Source organism: Poecilia latipinna, unplaced genomic scaffold (genome assembly GCF_001443285.1).
Source record: "Poecilia latipinna isolate Pla-1442-1.1 unplaced genomic scaffold, P_latipinna-1.0 Scaffold1896, whole genome shotgun sequence".
NCBI classification, from domain to species: Eukaryota; Metazoa; Chordata; class Actinopteri; order Cyprinodontiformes; family Poeciliidae; genus Poecilia; species Poecilia latipinna.
The window spans coordinates 27,951-50,639 of NW_015114512.1; the positions used below are offsets into that span (position 1 = coordinate 27,951).

The window sequence follows — 22,689 nt, forward strand, 5'->3', positions numbered from 1 at the left end:
GGAGTTGAATATACATTGTTGTGCTCACATGACCCAGGTTAGTTTAGTCAGATATTTGAAAAAATGTTATTTTGTGTATATTTTATTCAAATGTTGTGCTTTATCCATAGGACCTGTTTTGTCTCTATTCTCAAGAATTACTGTTATATCAAATCTCTGTTCATTTAAAGGCAAATGGAGATAGTTTTGGTGTATCTCTCCTTTACTCTAGGCTGAATGAATGAGGTATCAGAAAATATACACAACATTGTCACATGGCAGGTTCTGTCAAGCTGCGCTCCAGCACAGCAGTGGTTTGAGTTTCATGCCAAAATCAGCATGCTGTGTCACCACAGAGCAAACAGCACCTCCATGTTGCTGAATATCAGCGGGGACTTTGTTTCTCCAGAGATGTTTGACCAAAGCAGGAGATCATTACTGTCATTTGGGTAAGTAATTTAGTAAATTATAGTATTGTTGTCTGTCTATGTTGTTGAAATAGGCTCATATAGTGGTATTACATAGTTATTGGTCCTTCTAGTTAAGTCTTAAAATAAAGGAATCTTTTATTTCAATTGTATAATTTCATTTATAAATTCAGATTCTAATCAAAGTAAATATCTTATGTGAAGAAAAAGGGGTGTTAAAAAGGCATTAGGCCTGTCATAATAACACATTTTGCTGAATGATAAATTGTCCCAGAAGTTATTGCGATATACTATAATATTGCCATTTTGAGACGATTTTCAAGTATTAAAATGGCAAAGGCATAATATCAATGCAAAAAATACATTCTCAAAGACCAATGAACATGCAATTCTAATGAACATTTAGCACTGGAACTGGAAGTCAATTTAAATACCCCAAATAAATAAACAGAAACGACAAATAAAATGAATTATGAAGTCTCTAAATAAAATTGTCCTAAAAAATATTGGCTAGTTGAGACCAAAGCATCAGACTGAGACTTTTATCAAGTTCTTGGTAGAAAGAAAGACATTATTGAGCTTATTTTAATTTATCATGTAATTAATTGATGTATTGACTATTGGGACAGCCTTAAGACTGACGGCACAATTATTGGTCTAACCTGCCGATTGATTCTTTACCAACAGTTCACTTCCTTATAGCATTTTGTTTTGGTAACTAATCATACGTACTGAGATGTTTTTATGTAACCAGATAGCAGTTTAGCAAAGTTTCTTCCTTTTTCGTCCCAACGCGCTTACAGAGAGATTTTCATGCGATTTCCACTTATCTATAATGCCAAGCGTCTGACTTCAAAGTGCAAACGCATTGAACTGGAAGTGTTGGACTCGTTTTTGGAGCACGAAATGCGCTCGGTGTGAACGCAGCCATAGAGCGCCAACGGTGAAATACTTGGTAGCGTTAAAGTTAGAGTGAGCCGCAGTGCAGTGTTTGTTAGCCTAATAGGGCTGAATCTCTCTCTCTGTGGGATCCATCAGTCAGTATCTCTGTTTATGTATTTTCAGCTCTGCCCTGGCACCTTGCTCATCAAAGCCTCCGCTCTGAAACATTCATCATTTTTTGACTGATCATATTTCCTGTTGAGTCTCCTTTAGGGGAAATAAGCCTGTGAGACATGAGGCGCAGCTCAAGGTGAGTAAATAATATGAAAAAATAATACTGCTGTCATGTGGAGCGTGACAGGCAGGATGTATACATTACCCTGAACTTGTTCATTTTATAAGGGCACAACCATAAAGATCAGTGAATTTTTTCACATTTTATGGGAGAGAAAAAGATTTTGGGAAAAAATGGTTGCCTATTTGACCATCCTCCCCTTTTATTCTGATACTCCTAAATTAATTAATTAATTGCTTATTGAAAGAGGATATATGTGGCATGAGAAAGCTGGAATCTAACCTACACAATTTTCAATATAAAACATGGTAGTGGCAGCATTATGCTGTGGAAATGCTTGTCTTTAACAAAGGAAGTCTGTTCAGATTTGATGGGAAGCCAAAAAAGACTTTAGATGGCAGTGACCAGCAACCACAGATACAGTGGAGCAGTTTAGATCAAAACATATTCATGTGTAAGGATGGCCTAGTCCAAGCGCAGACCTAAGTCCAAATTAGAATCTGTATCAAGAAAGGTTATGAAAATAAAAGCATGCCACACTTTATATATTTTCTATTTCAAAAACTATTAAATCTTTACAAAACATTGTGATAGTCTATCACACAAAGTCATTAATGGACATTAATTTGATTAATTGCTATTTGATTAATGCTAACAGTGAATAGAAATACATATTTTCACAGCTGTGGAAAACTAGGACATCCCAGTTAGTTGATGTCAAATTAAATTTCTTTCAGTTGTTTCAGCTGAAATCATCATTTCTGGGAAACAATACAAACGTACAGTGAAGACAAACGCAGCCAAAGCGATGAAAGTGACTCTCAAAGCAGAAGTTGCAACAGTTTTACTGACTTCTGTAAGAGGAAGGGCAAATTGTGGGAAGTAATGCAAGCGACTGTGTTTGGATCCGTCATGGTTCAAGCCGCTCGCTGCCCTGTCTGTTGTCCCACGCGTTTGCAGAAATAGAAAAATGCACATAAAAAAAAACGCTGAATGAAAATGGTACAGAGTGAGTTTGTTATTTTTACTGACTTAATACCGAAATCCCTATTTTTATAATTTACAGTAGGGAAGTCAAACATTTTCAATTTCAGTTTGGGCCACGTTAAGATCATGAATGTTCTTAAAGGGCCAGAAAGTATTGATAAACCTGATAAACCAACGGTTGGAACTGTTTAAAAAAATTTAAAATAATATTGAGCATCTTTTCACACCGATCGGTCCTTACAGAATTTCACAATTTTTTTTTTTTTTTTTTTTTCTATGAAAATCAAAACTTTTCTGATGCCAATTTAGAAACATTTGCAAGAAATGTTTAAATATTTGCGCTTAGGTATGATGATAAATCTGACTTTTTATTTCAAGCGAATAATCAATCGCAGACTAGAACTTGAAATAATTAAGCCCAAGGCAGAAGTGTAGAAGTAAAATACACTGCCACCTTCTGGTGGGAGTTGGCATCATTTCAAGAACAATGTTTTTGACAAAAAAAAGATGCAATTTGTTGATTTTGCATTAATTTCCATGATCACAGTGAAATTAGACATATTGATTAATGTAATTTGACAAGTAAACAGATAAAAAACACTTTGATTTGATTAATAAAATAATATTTAAGCACATAAAGGTTGTATTTGTGCCACATAAAAAGGATTTGTTGATTTTAATGTTAAAACAAAGTGAGGACAACTAAATGTAGTTTGAGATAAAACTTTTTTTTTCTGCAAAACTAATGTAAGAATAATAATACTGGTAAAAAGCAGACTCACCAGAAGCCTGAGTCCGTCGATCTTTAATCTGGTCACAGTCCCGGCGCAGTCTTGCATGTTATTCTGATGGTAATCACAGAGAAACGTTATCAGTAGCTCATCCTGTCAGTCACAGTTTAATTCTTCAAATGTTGAGGGAAATAGATCCCCGCCATCAGCTGTAAAACTTTTTGTAATTCCTCTTAAACCCACCTTGCACATAAAAAGCGCCACTTTCATGTGGTCCCACCCTTCACACTCTTCTCTGGTCGGCAGGTTCATGTCTGCCGTCGCTGGGAGCCTCTAACTCTTGACCCTGTGGCTCCAGAGCAAGTTTCCACACACTGAGGGTGCACCGCTGCTTCAGCTTGAAGAAGTACAGGCTCTGAGGTCACCTCAGAGCAAAAATACATGCCCGGTTTCATTCCTCATCATACATAAATATCAAATCTCCTGGAACTGTAACTAAAACACAAATGAACATTTCCCCATTGACGGTCTTACGGCATCAACGAAAGGGAAGCTGGAACTTCCTGAAAAAATATTCTATATTAAAACTGCAAGAAACCAAATGTGTCACAATAGTGTTTACTGTTAGGGAATGGGAGTTTTTATTTTAAGCGTGCTCATTATACTGCTAATCAGCACTAAATGGACATTTCTGCAGATTTTGCAAAACCCAAAAGAAACAAGTTAAAACCTGGCTTTGTTTACATGTCAAAACACGTAAAATAAAAATAGAAAACAAGACGTTTTTCAATTAGAAGCCTAATACTGTCATCAATATCCAAGAATCATTGACTGAAAATAAGCTCCTATATCTTGTTTGAAAGTTACTTGTAAGTTAGTTTTATCAGTGCACTAGAAACTAAACAAAAATACTTGATAATATTTAGTTTTAGCAGTGAAATCTCACAACACACTCAAACTTTACACCATAAAGTTTGTTATTTTGTAATGTACATCGGCAGAAAGAAAAAAATGTACAAAATGTGGAAATCCTTGAGAATTGTTGCTTACAGGGGATCCATTATGCAACAATTCTCAAGGATTTCCACAATTTGCACATTTTATACTTCCACATGAGTCTAAACTGTTAAGACAAACCAAGCATTAAAAAAATACTCATCTGTTTTTTTGGCAATACGTTAATGATTTTTGGTGTTTTATGGTTTCAAAAACCTCCTGATTGTTAAGGAGGTTGTACAATGGCTGCTGGAAAAGACTAGTGTTTTATTGTTGACTTACCATCCAGAAACCTCTTGCTGCATTCTTGGTCATTGTGCAGGAGGCTCTACTTCTGCTTTTCAAAGATGTATGGTTGCATAATTGTACATCTATTTTCAGCCATTTTAATATGAGAGTGTAGCTGAGTTCCGGGGGCGTGGCCAGCAACAGCTTATTTAAATTTAAAGAGACAGGACGCCCTAAAACTGGCCATTCTGAAACTGACCAGACTAAAATCTCATTATCTAAGAATGATAGATCAGATTAATAAAGCATAATAGGTCACCTATAAGGCCATATGAAAATATAATATTTTAGCTCTACACCTCCATCTTCCATCTCTAAAAGGCTGAACTATGGTTGATCGTAGCTCCTTTTGAGAATCGGCATCAGATGCACTCGCTTCATTTCTCATCTTAAAGAGAAAAATCTGCTTGTACTTAACAAATGGTAGCACAAAAATAATCTAGAGGAAGTACCTTCCTCAAATTTTACTTCAACCACACAGTTTGACCATGTGTGCATCACTTTTAGGTGATTGTTGAAGTTTTAAGATTTGAAATTAGTAACTAATTCAGTGGTTATGCTCAGCCACTAAGCTAACTCTCCGGCTCAAGTGGACTTCCGGTTTGGTCTGTTCCACTCATGCAAATGAAAAGTTATAAATGGGAGGAATGGGGATGTGGAGGAATTACAGAAATATTGGCAGACAATGTTAAAGATAAATATAGAGGGGCAGCAAAGACTGGCATTTTATCAGCAAGAAAAATCTCAAAATACTTTACAAGATGACCTCAAATGATAAAAAGGAAGTCATGCGATTTTATCAAATGGTTTTATTTAGATCCAATTGGAGTCCAAGTCTTATTTGAGTCTAAAATGCTAATTTGCACTAATATTTTATAATCAGTGGTTTGAATTCTTGTGTTTTCCTGTCATTCCACATCTTTTAAGTGGAAGAATAGTCCTGCAGAACCAGTTTGGGCCGCCTACCAAGACCGGCTGAGGGCAAAGAAAAACAAAGAGAGTACACAACGTTAATGGCAGCAGCTTCATTAATAACTTTGTTTAAGAGAGATACAACTAAACACAGAAGCACTTGGCAAGGAGAAACAAACGACAACATGATGTTAATTGCAGCAATAATTGCAAATAATGCATAAGCAGTGAGTAGAGGGAGTACAAACTTAGAAACCGACAAGAAGCTCTGCTCCTGTGGCAGGTGAACCTAAAGGAGTGTTTACTCTGAATATGAATATTTTAGTGCCGGAAAAACAAACTAAAACTGAAAAATCTGAATCAAATTCAGCTTTTTTTATTGTTTCGCAAAGCAGACTTTTATTTTTTAAACCAAAAGAGACTGTTCTGTCACGTCCACTAAAACAAATGTGAATATTATTAAAAAATTCATCATTTCAGTTGCACAATTCACACAGTGAAAAACATTATCTTGATTAATTAGACAGACTGAAGTAATTATGATGATTTTCTGCTTACAGCTAATTAAAACACAACAGTTAAGATTAGAATATTACATCAAGCGAATAAAAAAACATTTTTAATTCAGAAACGTGACATTGCCTATAATTGTGTCTTTTCTACAGGAGTATGCAAGCTGGATTTATGGAAAAGTATTTATGAGACACAAAGATTTTAGTGAGCACTTTAGCTACACAGGCGGGCAGAGTAGCCAAAAATTATACTCAAGTAAAAGTAGCAGTACTTCAACATATTTTTACTCAAGTAAAAGTAAAAGTAGCCGTCCAAGAAATTACTTGAGTAAGAGTAAAAAAGTATTTGGTAAAAAGTCTACTCAAGTAACTGATCAAAATATTAATATTGGTTAAAAAGTTCTAGTTCTTTGGTATATTATTTCACTATCAACAAGCTCTGCGACGTTACCTAGCAACGCCAGCCAAGCCCAGCCTGTTGCCTGGCAACGCAGTTCGAGTTCCACGGCAGATTATTTCACTTGTAACAATTTTGCCTATGAAACTAGTATTTTCTCATCTATATTAAGGAATTGTTAACTTAAAATAAGCTCCTATTTCTTCCTGAATAGTTACTTATGATCAGAGGTGGCAGAGTAGCCAAATATTGTACTCAAATAAGATTAGCGCTACCTCAACATAGCTTGACTCAAATGTAAAAAGTAGTGGAAATTAGTTGAGTAAAAAAGTATTTGATAAAAAAAAAGTCTACTGAAACACTGAGTAACTGATCAAATGATTAATCATTTAAAATTTACATCATCAGATGGATCTAAATATAAAGTTAAGTGGAAATGTTTATATGTTAGGGACCAAAATTAGAATAATTCATATAAATAAAAAAACAAAAAAAAATCAGCCAAAAGAAAATTTTCCCAAATCAGTTTCTTTCCATATAAATCTGATGAAACTTTAACAAAAACAAAAGGTGTGTGTCTGTGTCTGGTGAATTATTGTTTTTCATTCAGTGGGTAGAAAATCCAGAAATTTTACTCAAGTAAGAGTAGAAATACTTCATAGTAAAATTACTCAAGTAAAAGAAAAAAGTACAAAATGGTAAAACCACTCCTGAAAGTCATTTTATTCAAAATAAAGTTACTCAAGTAAAAGTAATTAGTTGCCACCCAACTTTTCTTGGGGGCAAAGTTGTTTGTAAAAATTCAATTGTTTTATTTTATTGCTATATTATTTCAGGTAAACCTTTTATTATTTTAATAATACCCTTTTAAAGCAGAAGCTCAAAAGCATTTTTGCTGTCTACCTGAACGTGATGTGGAAACTTGTAAAGCTTCATTTAGAGGTAATGTAACAGCTCCATTTGTCAACATCATTGTTTGGCATAACTGATATATTTTTCTCCTTTTGCAACCCAAACAGCCCAGTTTGCCTGTAGAACTGTGTGAGAAGTTAATGCAGATTGAATTTCATCTCAACTTCCTCAGGTTTTGTTGAATATTTGGCTTAGTTTTACTCTTCATGTTCCCTTGTGTAGAGAGTTTTTCCATTTTGTTTGCAGATCCTTCGCTCGTGTCGCTCTTTTGTTCGTACCATGTCAGCCTGATGTTTGAGTCGTCTCTCGTTTTGAACTTCCTGCCTCAGCATCACGTTTTTTCCCTTTTTTCTTGATTTATAAAAGTTGTTTATTTTTACTTTCCAACTGCTTTGGGAGTCTTTCTTGTTTTTGAGTGCTGCTCTTTGCAAAAAAACAGAAACAAAATGCTCTTCATGCCCAAAGGTTGTCAGGCCAAATTTTCTCCATGAATAATAAAATAAAAAATATAAAAACAAGGGAAATGCCCTCTAGCTGAACTCTTTCTGCAGCGGAACAACAACTTATTTCACGTCAGACTAGAATAGAAATATCGTTTGTTGTCCCACGGTGAGTAAATTCACATGTACAAACAACAAATTAAAGGTGAAGGGAAAAATGAAAACCAAGATTAAAAAAGAATATGTATGTGTATATATGAACAGAAAAATAAGGATAACCTGCAGTACAGTGAGGATAAAACTCAAATTAAAACAAATGTGCATCTGAGTAGGAAAATAAATGTAACAACAAAGTAAAAGAGAACAATGAATTTTGTTTTTAATATGTGTGATTCTCATTTACAGGACAAAAATGTTTGACACAAAATATTTCAAATATTACGCACCAGCAAAACTGTTTATTTTATTTCAACACATTAACAGCCTAAAGTCCTAAAAGTGAAGACAGCCATAAGTATTACCAAAGTAACAGATAATTATTTAAATAAGAAGGATTTTTTTCTTTAATATTTGCATAAGATTGTCACTAGAGGGCAGTTGTCCAACTTCTGGACGTTTACAGATGCCTGAAGATGATTGGTTCATCTGAGGAAACAATATGCTGAAGTAGAAACGTCATGGAAACGTAAAGCATCGCTGTCCTCAGAAAGCAGAACAGATTATGTCCCCCAGAGGTTAACTTGGTGGTTTTTTTTGTTTTGAACATGACAGCAGTATAAAATAACAGACATAAAAACACAAAACACATAATCTTAATGTTCGAGGAGGAAGAAGAAGTAAAAATCACTCATTTATAATTACTATATATTTGTGTTATCTATTACCCACATTTCTGTCTCTTGTGAAAATGATACAGAAATGTTTTTGGGAAATGTGTATTGTTTTCACAGCATCTGAGACCAGAACTGACTCAGTTACACCACGTCTGTTATGAGGAATGGGCCAAAATCCAAACTTATGAGAAACCTGTAAAACAACCCGCGTTATTATAAGAAAATATTCAATTTAAATAAAGTGGAAAGCAAAACAAAACTTTAGAGACTTTTCTATGTTACTATTCTGGCATACAAATAGTTTTGGTTAACCTGACTGACCAAAAACAGAAGATATTTTGTTTGATTTAATGTCAAAAGATGAGGAAAAAGCAGAATATAACTTATGATTGTAAATTTCTGGTTTCCAGTGTAACTGCAGACATTTTTTCTGTTCTTAAAAGTTAATGAAAGACATAAAAAGTTGTCTTTACCAGTTAGAAACAACTTTTAATCTGTTTATATCTGTTTATGTTTTGAAAAGCTTTTTTTTTGTACATTAAACACACCGCTAGTAAATCTAACAAAGAGGTCAAATGTGCAGATTAACAGAATTAAACCAAAAACCTGCCTATTTATTGCTTGTAAATTAGTTGCAAAGAAACAAAAAGTTTATTTTTTATTTCTTACTGCTGTTTGTCATTTGAACAATCTCACTCTGAAATATTAATGAAACTACAAANGTGANATTTTAGCAAGAGACCTCAGCAGTAAAGCTTTCACAGAAGAAATTTTTCCAACCTCCTGATATTTGTGTTTTTGTTCAATACATAAAGCCTTTTGAGACTGACTTTTTGGTTGACTTTTAAAACATAACCTTCTGAAAAAGGGGGTTGTCAGAAGCATTAAGGTTAAGATTTTATGTCACTTTTTAGCAAAAGAAATGCCTGAAAATACTGAGTACTAAATTCATTTTCTCTCATTTTTGAAAAAGCCTAAAAGTTTAACTTTTTCATATTTCATTACTATGAAATTGAAATACAAACTAACCTCGGGGAATCACCAGGTTTCAATTAGTTTTCTACTTTACAGCAAAAACAGAAATAAAACTATTCTTTTGGAGGACCAGGATTTAAAATGCCAATAATTAGTACCTCCAGTAAAGGTGTGCAAACATTTTTAAATACACTTTTATTGGAATAATATTATTTTCTGCAGAAAATACAAAGAAACATACATACTGAACTTTAATTTACGAACATTTATTCAGAGGGGAAATATTAATCCCACGTTAAGGAAAAATGCTGGAAAAGTTGAGGCAACCATGATGGACTGACTTTTAACTAAAACAAAACCGAACTCCAGTCCGGCCACAAGGGGGCAGTAAATCAGTAAATCGACAGAAAACAAATGCATACTTTTCTATATAGTACCTCTGAGTATCACAATACAGTCTAGAAAGCCTGTTTTTTGGGGGGGAGGTGTGAATGTGCGATCAAATTTTAATTCGAACCAGAAAAGTCAAACTCTGGTCCGCCTACAAACCTCCGTCTCAGTTCAGTTAAAGTGAACTGGTTTGAACGCAAATGTGAACACCAAACGACCGGAAACTGCTCCCAAATCAGGAAGCGGACTACAACGCAGGGCCTTCTGGGTAAATGCAACCAAAACAAAAGTGCCAGTTTGGCGCTAAAAGGAGGAAGGTCTTCTACCAAAAGCAAAAGAGAAATCATACAACCGCAAAAATCTGAAGCCAGTCTATTTCTGTTTGAATTTCATGAAGAAGGAAATTGCGCTCAGTGTCTTCTTCAGAGGTTTTTGTGTCTCTACCTTCAGTGGTTTTGGTGCAGCGCCCCCACAGACGAGGAGGGGAACAGGTTTTCAAATGGTTTAGTTTGACTCGTGAAGTGAGAAAGAGAACCACAGCAGCCGGTTCAATTTTGAACCGAGTCTACTGGACTTTCAGGTGCAAAAACAACCCTAAAGGAGAGCTTTAGGTGAAAGTAAGACTGATGTTGATGTTTTCCCAGTAAACTGAAAACAACTTCATGTGTTGGGCGTGTCCGCAATGCTGTCGGCCATGTTGTTTTCTACAAACCCTAGAAACCTGGAAAATTGCATTAACAATCTCCTTTCTGTATTTTGAGTTTGTCTGAATTGAAACAGTTTTTCACTCAGAGGCAGATTAACTTGGATAAACACAAATATTATTCAAAAACTGCATTTAGTATTAATTCATGTCGTTATTAATCTGAAACATTTAGCTGTGACCAAAAAGCCAGACCACAGAAGTTTTCTCAGAGTTTTGAAAACCTTTCCTGGCAGGATTTAGCTTCCCTCCAGGGAAGCGGCTGAATCCCGGTCACCTGGCGAACCCCATCGCAGCTGTCCTGCCATGTCCGGTTCGTCCCGCCACTCACCGTCTCATTATGTCCGGACCAAGTCGGCACCATCTGCTCTCCAGCTTTAATTAGCTCGCCTCCTAAAATGAAAGTCTTTGTGTGCGTTTCCCCAGAGGGCTCCGCCGCTCACATACGGCCTTTGCACACATACAGGTACTGCGTGTGCAAGCTGTTGATGATTAGTAGCATTTACCGGCGGGAATATGACTGCATGCGCTTTGGTCAGGAACGCAGACTGAAAATAGATTCGAGATGCAAGACCCATTGATCGTTTTAATTTCCAAAGAGGTAATTACAACAAGAGGCATTCTGCTGCAGAGAACGACGATACAAAAAAAGAAAAGGTCTTAATTTGCTTCAGCTGTAATTATGCACAAAATGCTTCAGATGCACACGCGGAAATGAGTTGTTTATTTTGGCACTGAATAAAACCTTTGCAGACCTTGATTCTTCATCCAATTAGGACAGCCTTGTTCTCGTCCTCACCCTAATAAGCACACCTTGCTTTCCTCTGACGGGAATTATTACACGATTCTCATTAGTGCGGAGTGCCGGGGGTTAATGGATGTCAGAGGACAGACACGACTAATTGGTGGACTGTTTACCCCTCCAATCAGTCAGCGGTAGATGAGGGTGCTGGCCCCTATCCAAAAATGAAACCAAGGAAATTCTGCAATCTTTCAGAAGAATGCAGCTATCTCTGCAAAAGATTTCTGCACCTGATTGGTGCCAATAGCCAGCGCAAGAGTGCTCTAACATTAGGTTGAAAAATGCATATGAACCCCCTTCATGTTGTTGTTTACATCTGGAAACGTCGCACATGCGCACAATGCTGAAGGACAATCCATAAATGAAACCTGGAGATGTAGATATTATTAATTTGGTGCTGTGCGTCACAGCAGAGGGGAAAAATGGCGCAGAAAAACTGTTGAAGAACAACTCAAAACCACTTTTTTCTCGCTCTCTTTGCTGGCTATGATAACGGCGCAGACTTGTTGCCATAGCAACTGACAACAATGTCACAAAATGTTTCAGGATTCAACACCAAAAAACACTCAGACATTTCCCACAAAAATAACTGAACATTCAGTTTGTTACAGTGTTTTGTTTTAAGGCTTGACGATTAGTCTGCGATTTTAAATATGTGATCGCTGTGGTAGTTTAGCTAGCGCTGCTTTTAGCTGAGCTAACGCAGCTGTAGTTAATTAGCTAATTTAAACACCTGCTCTACTGGTGATCTGTCAGAGTTGGTATTCAGGTTGCCTTATTTTTTTAACTGAACCGAAACACAGAATTCCACAGAGCGTCTACATGTTAGGTTGTCATAGTCAAGCTAGCATAACTACTTCCATCTCACTCACTATTTTTGTTCATAATTAAAACTTTCTCCTGACCTTATCTCGTTGTGGTAGTGTGGACAATCAGTAGCAAAGCACTGCATCCCTTTTTATTTTGTATATCAGGCATACATTTAAGATTTAGCACGTTATATTGACAACTTAAGGGCTAAAACCAATGCTAGTCATCATTAGCAAGTAGCTTTTTGCCCTCCAGCAGGGAGATGCAAGGAGTCCATAGAGGGACCTTTGACCTCTTGGCACAATTTCCATGCTTCAAGTAGAGCCCTAGGTTATCTCTTTGCTCTTCACCCAGCCCACAGGTTTGGTGTTTAGATCAGGGGTGTCCAAAATGTGGCCTGGGGGCCATTTGTGGCCCTTTGACTGAGTTTGTGTGGCCCCCCCAACAGCAGTCTGAGAATGATAGAGATTTGGCCCATCCAAATTGACTTTACTTTTAAATCATGGTGAAATTACGACCAACATCATGCTATAATAATGGAAAAAGTTAGGTATAGCTGAAATGTTTGTGTTTTCATAAGCAAGTTTGTATAATAACCACATTCACCCAGAGATTTTTACTATCCAAAATCAGCTTTTATTTAATTTTCTGAATTTGGCTAAATATGCAGGTGAAAAGCATTTTCACTTGGATAAACTTGACTTGGTTACTTGTAACAAATTAAGTTTTACATTTCTGAATTTTTTCAGGTGGCACTAGTGACTCAGGGACGAGGTGGAAATTTACAGAATATCTGTCATATATAAAACTATCATGACATGTTGACAATTTTAACAAATATGTAAAAAATATAGAGCTCTGGAAAAAATGAAGAGCCCACTGCACTGAACCCCATTGAAAACCTGGTTATTCCACCGTATATTGGATCTGAACTCTTCCTGAGGTAAAACATTAGTATTGTTGTTTCTAAATGAATATGAACTTGTTTTCTTTGCATTTGCTCTTTTTCGTTACTCTGACCTTTTCTCATTTTCTGCTAATAAATACTAAATTTTTGCTTGGAATTTCGGAGACATGTTGTCAGTAGTTCATAGAATAAGAGAACAATGTTCATTTTACTCAAATATATACCTATAAAAAGTAAAATGAGAGAAACTGATCATTTTAAATGGTCTCTTTATGTTTTACAGAGCTGTTTATTTTAAGAAAAGTTACATACTGAACCTTCAAGTTTGACAAATGACCAAAAACAGTTAGTTTTTCATGGCATTGTTGTTTCTGCCCATTCCCCACCAAACAGCTTTTACTGGAAATGAACGACTTCATACCAGCAGAGTGTTTTTATGTTTTCTTCCCCTCTGGTATGAATAATCAGTCAATCTTGGCAGGTGGTTTTTTTGGTAAACACCAAATCCTCAACACCTGTTGCCAGAAGCTTTTTCAGCCTGGCTCTGAGCAGCTTTGTTTCAACTGAAACGTCGTCCCAGAGAGCAGTGAGACATAAATAACCAACTGTGCCACGGCCAAAGTGGGCGTTATTCCCCGACAGAAGCTGCACACAACAACCAGACAACAGCAGGAATTCCCAGAGTTGCAGCTCATCTCCAAAGACATGTTTCACGCTCCCGCCGCACCCCGTCCGAGGAAGAGGTCGAAACCAGGAGAGGACAGTGTCTCCAGACGTGAAGAAGCGACGTTCCAGGATGTTAGAATATTCCTGGTAGAGCGGAAAATGGGCCGCAGCCGGAGAAGCTTTCTGACCCAGCTGGCCAGGTCAAAGGGCTTTGTTGTGGAAGACATTCTCAGGTTGGAAAAAAAAAAGATTTTATTGTTCATGTTGGGCCCTAAAAGCTTTTTCTTAGAGTGATGCTTTTCTAAAAAGGTTCTGATGGATTTCCATGGCATTTCCTAACCTTGAAGAAATAATTTAAAGGCCTCCTTCAGTTGGTCCAGCAGGCAGGCTTATGGAGATGCTAAATTAGGGCTTATCTTTTGTCACAAGCTTCTGCTTTTGTGTCGTTTTTATCTAATTCACAGCGCCACTGATGCCTCATGAAGATCTAATTATGAAGGATTATGGAATCATGGGGCATTATGATATTCCCACTGTATGATAACCTTGAGCAAAACTACGGCATTATCACAGAAATTACAAAAAACCCTCATAATTCTCTACAGATATTTATATTTTCCTAATATAAACCTCCAAGAGGATTAGAAAAAAAATTGACTTTTCTCAGAATTTTGACTTTTTTCTTTAAATTTTGACTTTAATCTCAAAATTTACTGTTTTCTTCAGAATTTTTATTTATTTTTATTCAAACTTTTTACCTAAAATTCAGACTTTTTTTGGTCACAATTTGGACGTTTTCTATAAATTCAAACTTTTTTTTCTCAGAATTTAAATTTTTTTTATTCAAACTTTCTCAGAATTTTGGCTTTTTTTTTCTTCTAAAAATGGACTATTTTCACACAATTTTGAGTTTTCTCTCAGAATTTTGACTTTTTAAAATAAAAATTATGAGTTTGTTTTTCTCAGACTTTTCCTGTCACAAGATTAAAGTCAAAATTTTGAGTAAAAACTTTGACTACTAAGACTCTTTTTTCTCCCATGGCCCTCAAGTGAGTATTTAAACCTCAGTGAGTATTTAAATGCTGAATTTAGTAATTATGAGAAATGCTTGAAGCAGTGAATATTTGAGAAAAACTCAAAAGCAAAAGAAATGCCTCTCTAGTGTATTAACATAAGCGCTTTTACTATCCCGATAAAGTGCATTTCTTTACAGACATGAAATCTTAAACTGACCCACGATTATTGGAGTTTGACAGATTAAAAAATAAAAATGTAACAGCATGTTTACAAATATTTACAGAAAGCCATGTGAGCTGGTGCAGCTTTTTTTAGCCTTATATTAGTCGCCATATCACAACAGGAGCTCGCTGACTTCCTGCTTTCTGCAGAGGGAAGAAAAGAAGCAGGAAGGTAGACAGACACGAGTCAGAGAAAAATACCAAAAATAGAGACGAAAATCTGCATGTCTGTCTAAAAACAGAAGAACTGGGAGGGGAAAGAAAGGCCTTTATTCAGAGTAAAGACCTTAATATTCATAATAAAGACCTTCCTGAGTTTAAACTTTGTAATGCAGAGAACTGCAATCACATTAAACACATTTTACATTAAGTCTGAGTTACTAAAGAAAACAATCCAATTTTCCTTCCTTTCTGCAAATCAATAACAAATGTGATTATCTTCTTTTTCTTCATTACTTTGGGATGAAATGTGCATTATCCCCATTACATTTGGAGCTTTGCTCTTTTTCAACTACAGAAAAACTCTGAAACTTTGTATGTAAAGAACTTTAAAGCAAAAGTTGCATCTGGTTTGAAAGTGCAGCTGGTTAAAACTTTGATATATTTTCATAGAGCCGTAACACTTTGATCAAAAGGAAAGTAGAAATTGACTCGACCATCTGCAGATTGCTGGCAGTAAGAAAACAGCACAACAGAGGTAACAAAGCGCAAAAAAAAACTTTTTTAATGACTTTGGTAACACATTTTTATGCCAAGTCACACTTAAGAACAAAAGCTTTGTGTGCCTGCTCCTTGGAGCGATGAATCCTCCATTGTGTGGTAATTATGGGAGCAGCATGCCCCGTTCGTTTCTTCCGTCTGAATGAAAGTGTCTTCAAATCACAGACTGCGAGCGCAGCAGAAGTCCTCTGCTTGAAATCAGCCGCGTTTCAGAGTCGCTTTCCTTTGAGGCTGGTTGATACTCTGGATGCAGCCACCTCGCTTTTTTAAAATATCGACAGTTTTGTAAAGCCGACACTTCAGGTTTTAGCTTTCGCAGCTTCGCTTTCATTTAAGAGGGAGGGGATAAAAATGAATGAAAATGTGCTAAAGCGTCCAGACATTTATACAGTGCTACATTAAAAGTGCATGTGTGAGTAAGAGATTGTTTGAACACGTTTCTTCGCGTTCCTGCCAGCCTGGCCGTGGCAGCATTCCCAGAAACACAGCTTGAGCGTTCCTACGGTTACACTTGGCTTGACACACTCGTCTGAAACCAACGACAGGAAGTGGAGCCCGCCTGCCTCAAACTGACATTAATCCTGCAAGCTCACCAAACTGATATCAGCTGCAGTTTGATAGCAGCACCTCCCATGTCTGGTCCTGTGCGCGTTGCAGGCAGACAGCCTGGAGCATATGGCCTGACGCGCAACGCGCTCGCAGACTCCAGCAGCAGACACACACGTCTCCCCGCTGGTCTGGCTTTCAGGTCCGATGCACATGAACGTCCGTCCAAATATCGACATGTTTTTCCTGGTTGACTGATAGGCTGCTTCAGGAATGGGAGTAACCCAAATGTTCACACATGCTGTTTTGGTGTCATGTGCCAGCAGTCGTACTAAACTAAAACAGTAAGAAGAATTCACATTTTGCTACTAATTTGAGATAATCTGTGTATTTATATTCTATGTATTGTCCTTATTATTATTATTGTTTTTCAAAATGAAAAAGTTTTTTTTTTCACATTTTCTGGACTAAAAATACTTTTTGTGTCAGCCAACATAAAAGATATGGCACCACCACACACGGATGGTGAGGCTGAATCTGTGAAGCCTGTTGCTCTATGGATGTAGACAGATTTCTTTCTTTCTAGGACAAAAAACCCTTTTTACCTGGAACATACAGTATATAACCCTTCTATGTTGGTCTCAGGTCCAGTAGGTCGACTTCCCGACTGACACATTAAGACTCTCTGTATTTATCCTAACAAATTTTTATTTATTCAAGTTGGTGGTTAACATCAGTCCAGCAGCTTCTGTCCCTATACATTAAATAAAATACAATAAATAACCCTAAGCAAACTACAGAGCGATAGCTTCAGTTAGCAGCAGTTAAACAGCTAAAATGGACATTAATAACAGCTAAAAATGTTTACAAAACATAGCAAAATTACTGAAGAAACACTGTGTTCTATTAAATTTGTCTAAAATATATGTTAAAATATAATACTGGTCAAGAAAACACAGAGCTGGTAGAAATATGTACCACAGTTGCAGACCAGCAGCAAAAACGGGGAGGAGCTGTCAGTTACCGGTTGCTATGGTAACCACCAACTGCCAGAGCAGCAGGACAAAACTTAAAACAGCTTGTTTACTAAACAAAATAAATTCAAGGAACAAATTTTGACGAATTTCACATCTATAATACTGTACTGTAAAAATAAAACCCTGTTATGTCAAATGGATGTATGTTTACTTGCTGTAAAACAGAAATAATGCCGTTAACAGAAGGAGAAAACAGATTTCTTCCAACATAAAGATTATCTGGAAATGGATTTTGCTCCAGGATTATGGAATAATAATTTAAATATTGAATTTATATAAAAGCAACCTTTTGAGCTTTACCTCATGTCACAATGTCATTCCCTTATCAAAAATATACCTGGAAAGTTTGAGAAATGCGTATGTGAGAAATTATTTAGTCACCATGGCAACCATTCAGCTGTTCAAAATGCCTGGTTGGTCCTAGCCCCGCCTTCAAGACGCAGCTCCTCCTCTGAGCTTCAGTTTCCAAGCTTCTGAGCTTCCGACTCAGCTCCTACAGACTAGCCAGCCACAATTAGCAAACTTCTCTGAGCAACACTGGTTAAAACATGGTTAAAGGGTTAACAGAGGAGCCATGTTGTTTTGACTTCCTGAAGGCAGAGTTTTTAAATAGAGATCCAATGTCAAGGTTTTACTTTTCTTTGAAGTAATTTTTGATAAATGAAACATTTATAAGAGCTGAATGTAACAGTCGCTTGATTCTGCCATAAATGACGTCTTAATGAGGTGTTTGTGCTATTTGATTTAGGCACTTTCTTTCAAATATTAAAAAATGCTCTATAAAAAAATCCATAACGAGCCAGTTTTTTTTGTGAATTTTTAGTTACATTCTACAGAAAAATTGATGAATTTGCGAATACTGAACCGTGAATATATTAAGTTCCTCTGTATCTCTTGGATTCGCTCATGGCAATGAATAAAACTATTATCTACAAGCATAACCACAATTAAGAGAGAAAACTTATTTAAATTAATGATATTGTGCCTGGGCTGCACAGTGGCACAGTTTGTAGAGCTGTTGCCTTGCAGCAAGAAGGTTCTGGGTTCAATTCCCAGCCCCAGTCTTTCTGCATGGAGTTTGCATGTTCTCCCTGTGCATGCATGGATACTCCAGTTTCCTCCCGCAGTCCAAAAACATGAGGTTAATTGGTCTCTCCAAATTGCCACTACATTATTCAAAATCCTACTCGTTTAAATAGTTGGAACATGCAAACCAGATTGTATGTTGAAATAAGTCTTGAGACAAATCTAATGTAAGGAGACCTAGATTAGTCACTTCAATAGGAAATAAATTGCAGCTTCTACTGCTCCAGCATGCAAATAACCTGCCTGCTCTTAAATGGAGCCGTTAGCCAGACTCTCACCAGCTACTTCCTACTGTTTCTCTTTTATGATTCAATTCCTTTGGCGAGGCATCAAAGCAAGTGTAATGGAGAAAATTAAGTAATAATCCCATGTTGATTTATTAGTATTAACATTTACGGTACTTACAGTGAGTCTCATAAGATGAAGGGGATTATGTACAATAGAAAATAGGTGAAATTAGTCTGGGATGTAGTCTTTTTTTTTTTAGCCAACTATTGATTTTAGCTGTTAAGTTGTCAACATAATGCGTGACATACAGGGACACGGTGCTTTGCCACTATTTGTCAACACTACGGCAACTTGATATGAAGGCAAGGAAAAAGTTTTAAGAAGGAAAAATAACAAGGGAGGTATGCTTGCTCTACTTTGACAACCTGAAAATGTAGGTGTGATGAGGAATTCGGTGTGTTTCGGTTCCGTTCAGTTACAAAATAAAAAATAAAAATGGTGACCTACACACCAACTCTGACAGATTATCAGTAAAGCAGGTGCGGAGCGCCCTGAGAGAACCCACGCATGCACACGGAGAACATGCAATCAGTAATACTTTTATAACAAATTTATATCAGTAATGATTTCTTGTTCCAGCCGTTCAAATAGAAAGAAAGATAAACGTTATTTTCATGTTTATTCCGTGTTTTGAAGGTACTGAAAAAAGAGGAAAAAAGTGGATCAACAATCAACAAAGAAAGTTATTGCTTTGAAGCATCATGGGGCTTTAAAGAGATATAGCTTAATATTATCTACATATGATTAATAATAAATGTCTTTGAGCACATTGTGCTAAAGAGGAAGGAAATATCATAGAACTATAAAGGGCCCAAAGCAGGAACTTGTGGTACACTTGAGGCAAAAGAAATGGAAGAAGATTTAAACTGCAGAAAAGGATTATTGAGTCTAATATGAAGACAAACCTCCACCTTATCAAAACTCAGCAAAATATTTTAGAGACTCTTAAAAGAGCTTTAAAACTAGCCATGCTGAAGATAACCAAGAAATGTTGAACTAATCAAAAACAATTTCCAAAATCTGACCAATAAACAAACATTTTGAGATTTTAATAAATTTGACTACTTCAGGAAAAATAGTTGATTGTTGATCAGAAAGAGGATTAGCTTTGGTAAAATGTGGCTAATCAAGGCGCAGCCTAAAGTCTTTCCAATTACTCCGGGGGGTCAGAAGAGAGGAGGAGGAGGCTCATGCTTGGGGTAATTATGCATGACTGAACGCCTTGATTGGGTGCGGCACTTGAAACAGATCAGAATCAGGAAGCAGGAAAGAAAAAAAGTCTCGTGAGATGAAGAGGGCAGCGGTTCAATAACTTCAAAACCAAAGTATGAAGGGATTCACTGAGCTGATTCTTATTTACCCAGAGTGGATCTCCCAAACAACGCACACAAAGACCTGAACTGCATTTAAAAAGTATTCTTTCACTCTGCTGAGACCATGATGGAGATGCACTTGGTGTTAAAATGAGGAAAATATGCTATAACTTACAATATGTGATCAATGTTCCATTTGCAGATTGACTTATAGCGACTTATTCATCATGTATGAAATTATTGACGTATTTCTTACTGAAAAGTTACTTGTAAATTAGATTTGTCTTATTTCAAGTGTATTAATATTTTTACACTAGAAACCAGACCAAAAAGTACTTGGTAAGATTTAGTGTTTTTGCAGTGTACCTTAAGGAAGTCATGGGCCAAATCTGATCCAAAGTTTTTAACTCCTTCAGATGAAATGTTTTTATTCTTTTGTAATTTAATAAGTTTTCCTCCAGTCAGAGGGTAGACCCATTTAAATCAAAACTAACAACAGCTATGTCATTCTGGTAAACAAGATAATCATGTGTTTTTGTCCGATGTGCACACGGGGTTCTGGTGGTGCTTATGCAGAGGATCATGTTGAAATTAATGCTTTCATTTAGCATGTTGTACCCAGTGATACTGATACCGACCATCCGGATAATGATGACGTCGATATCAAAAGAGGCGCCGTCTGGGGTGGTGTGTTTGGTTCTGTGGGAGCGAGCCAGGCTAAGTAAGAGTGATGATAGATCATTGAACCCTAATGGGTTATACTGGGACCAACCCAGTCAACTCAGTGTGTGTGAGAGAAGCTGTGTCCTTTGTTTTTATTGCTGGGTCAAGAATATCAAATTAATGGGATTTTTTGAAAAACAAAAAAGAAATATAAATACCTGGTAAAATAAACTAGTTTTGAGTTATAATTAAGAACATTTCAGGAACCTTTTGTCTTCATTTTGACTTTAATAGCTTAAACTTGAGTGTTTTTTGTAATATTTGTTTATATTGAGGCTAATTTTCTAGTCTGGCTCAAATTTGTGTTGAGGAAACATGTGAAACTGAACACCAATTCATCCATGTTGCTATTATTAGGAATGTCATGCTGGTTTTGAAGGTTTGGGGAGTCAAAACACATATTATTTTCCACATCAGCTAAAATTAAAGAGGAGGTTTTATTCAAAATCAACTTATATCATGTTTTAAAGTCTGTCCCTCGTCAAAAACACACCTGGAGTGTCGTTTCCCCACTCAGCTCCTCCAGACTAGCGGCAGCAGCAATTAGCAAACATCTGCTGAGCTTAGCATACAAACGACTTCTGAGTCCAGCTACATTAATAACGGTTGTAAACGGTATCATGGAGAAGTATTGTGAGGCAGAGTGTCGGAAAGACGAGGTGATTCTTAAAGGGACACAGGTCTAAACTTCCAGTCGTCAGATTACAAAGTCAAACTTATTTTAAGTTATTCTTGACGTTTACAGCATTTTTATCACAACTGAAGGCAACATAGTTACTTGACTGTGCTATAAAATGTAATTATGTGCCTGGAAAATAATACAGCCACTCTGGAGGATTGGACTTGGCCATCCCTATGGACTTTTAACAGTTTGGGTTTTTTGTTGATCTCAACCAGCAGCCAGTTGTTATGATGTTATAACTTTAAATGATTTTATGCAGAATGTTTTTAGCTTCTGAAATGACATGTAGAGAACCTGAAGAAGCTCTGACTGAATTTGTTCCTCTCTTCACAGCGATGCGGTCACCCATGTGGTGTCGGAGGACAGCCAGTCGTCTTCTCTCTGGCCGTGGCTTAAAAGTCGCTCGTTGTCGGATCTTTCCACAGTAAACGTGCTGGACATCAGCTGGTTCACCGACAGCATGAGAGAGGGAAGACCTGTTCCCGTGGAAACCAAACACCTCATTCAGGTTAGTCTAGGCCAATCATGCACAACTAAACAAACGATTACAGGTTACAAATTAACTAAATTTTTTAAAGTTAGAGCTCCATTCTCTTGTTCAGTTATTGTAAATAAGAATTTGTTCTTAAAGTGTAACTATCTCCCTTGTGAAAGCATAACCCCGCCCCCTGAAAAATGTCAGCAAAGTGGGCGGAGCAAACAGACACTGAGGGATGTGGTCACGTCTGGGGACGCGGGATGTGGTCACGTCTGGGGACGCGATACAAAAGAATCACTGTTGCTTACTTATAAACTTTGTCGCTTTATTTAGCGACTTTCCGGAAACCTCTCATGACTTTTCACACTCACTATTCAAACTCCTGACTCGCCATGTCTGAGGTAAGGCTAGGCAATAAATCATTAACAATCTACATCAGGATGAATGCATCATATGTCTGATAAAATGTTAAATAATTTTACTGATCTAGAACTAGATCTAGAACCCTGATCTAGAACTGCACGGCATTCTGGGAGATGTAGGCAGAGGAACGGCTTTAGCCTCTCAACCGTAACAGCTAGCTAAACTCTTTGGTTACTTAGCAACTCACTCGCTCTTTGGTTACTTAGCAACTCACTCACTCTGGTTACCTAGCAACTCACTCACTCATTGGTTACTTAGCAACTCACTCACTCTGGTTACCTAGCAACTCACTCACTCTTTGGTTACTTAG

General features: G+C 36.8%; 2 protein-coding genes across 5 annotated transcripts in view; one reads left to right on the plus strand and one right to left on the minus strand.

Moving 5' to 3' along the window:
- Nucleotides 1-3,921, minus strand: part of LOC106935022 (B-cell linker protein-like) — a 31,095-nt gene extending 27,174 nt beyond the window's left edge. For 2 of the 4 annotated variants that reach the window (XM_015015253.1, XM_015015255.1), the window contains exons 1-2: nucleotides 3,546-3,919; nucleotides 3,354-3,416 (exon numbers count right to left, since the gene is read on the minus strand). In XM_015015253.1, coding sequence (XP_014870739.1) covers nucleotides 3,354-3,416; nucleotides 3,546-3,614 — 132 coding nt within the window. In that variant the 5' untranslated portion in view covers nucleotides 3,615-3,919. Of the gene's footprint in view, nucleotides 1-3,353; nucleotides 3,417-3,545 lie in introns of all 4 variants that reach the window. The other 2 variants (XM_015015254.1, XM_015015256.1) reach the window with 2 other exon arrangements.
- Nucleotides 3,922-13,691: 9,770 nt separating this feature from the next.
- The window catches only part of dntt (deoxynucleotidyltransferase, terminal), a 72,303-nt gene continuing 63,305 nt past the window's right edge, over nucleotides 13,692-22,689 (plus strand). The window contains exons 1-2 of the mRNA XM_015015258.1: nucleotides 13,692-14,078; nucleotides 21,812-21,986. Of these exons, the coding sequence (XP_014870744.1) occupies nucleotides 13,885-14,078; nucleotides 21,812-21,986 (369 nt within the window). The 5' untranslated portion in view covers nucleotides 13,692-13,884. The remainder of the gene's footprint in view (nucleotides 14,079-21,811; nucleotides 21,987-22,689) is intronic.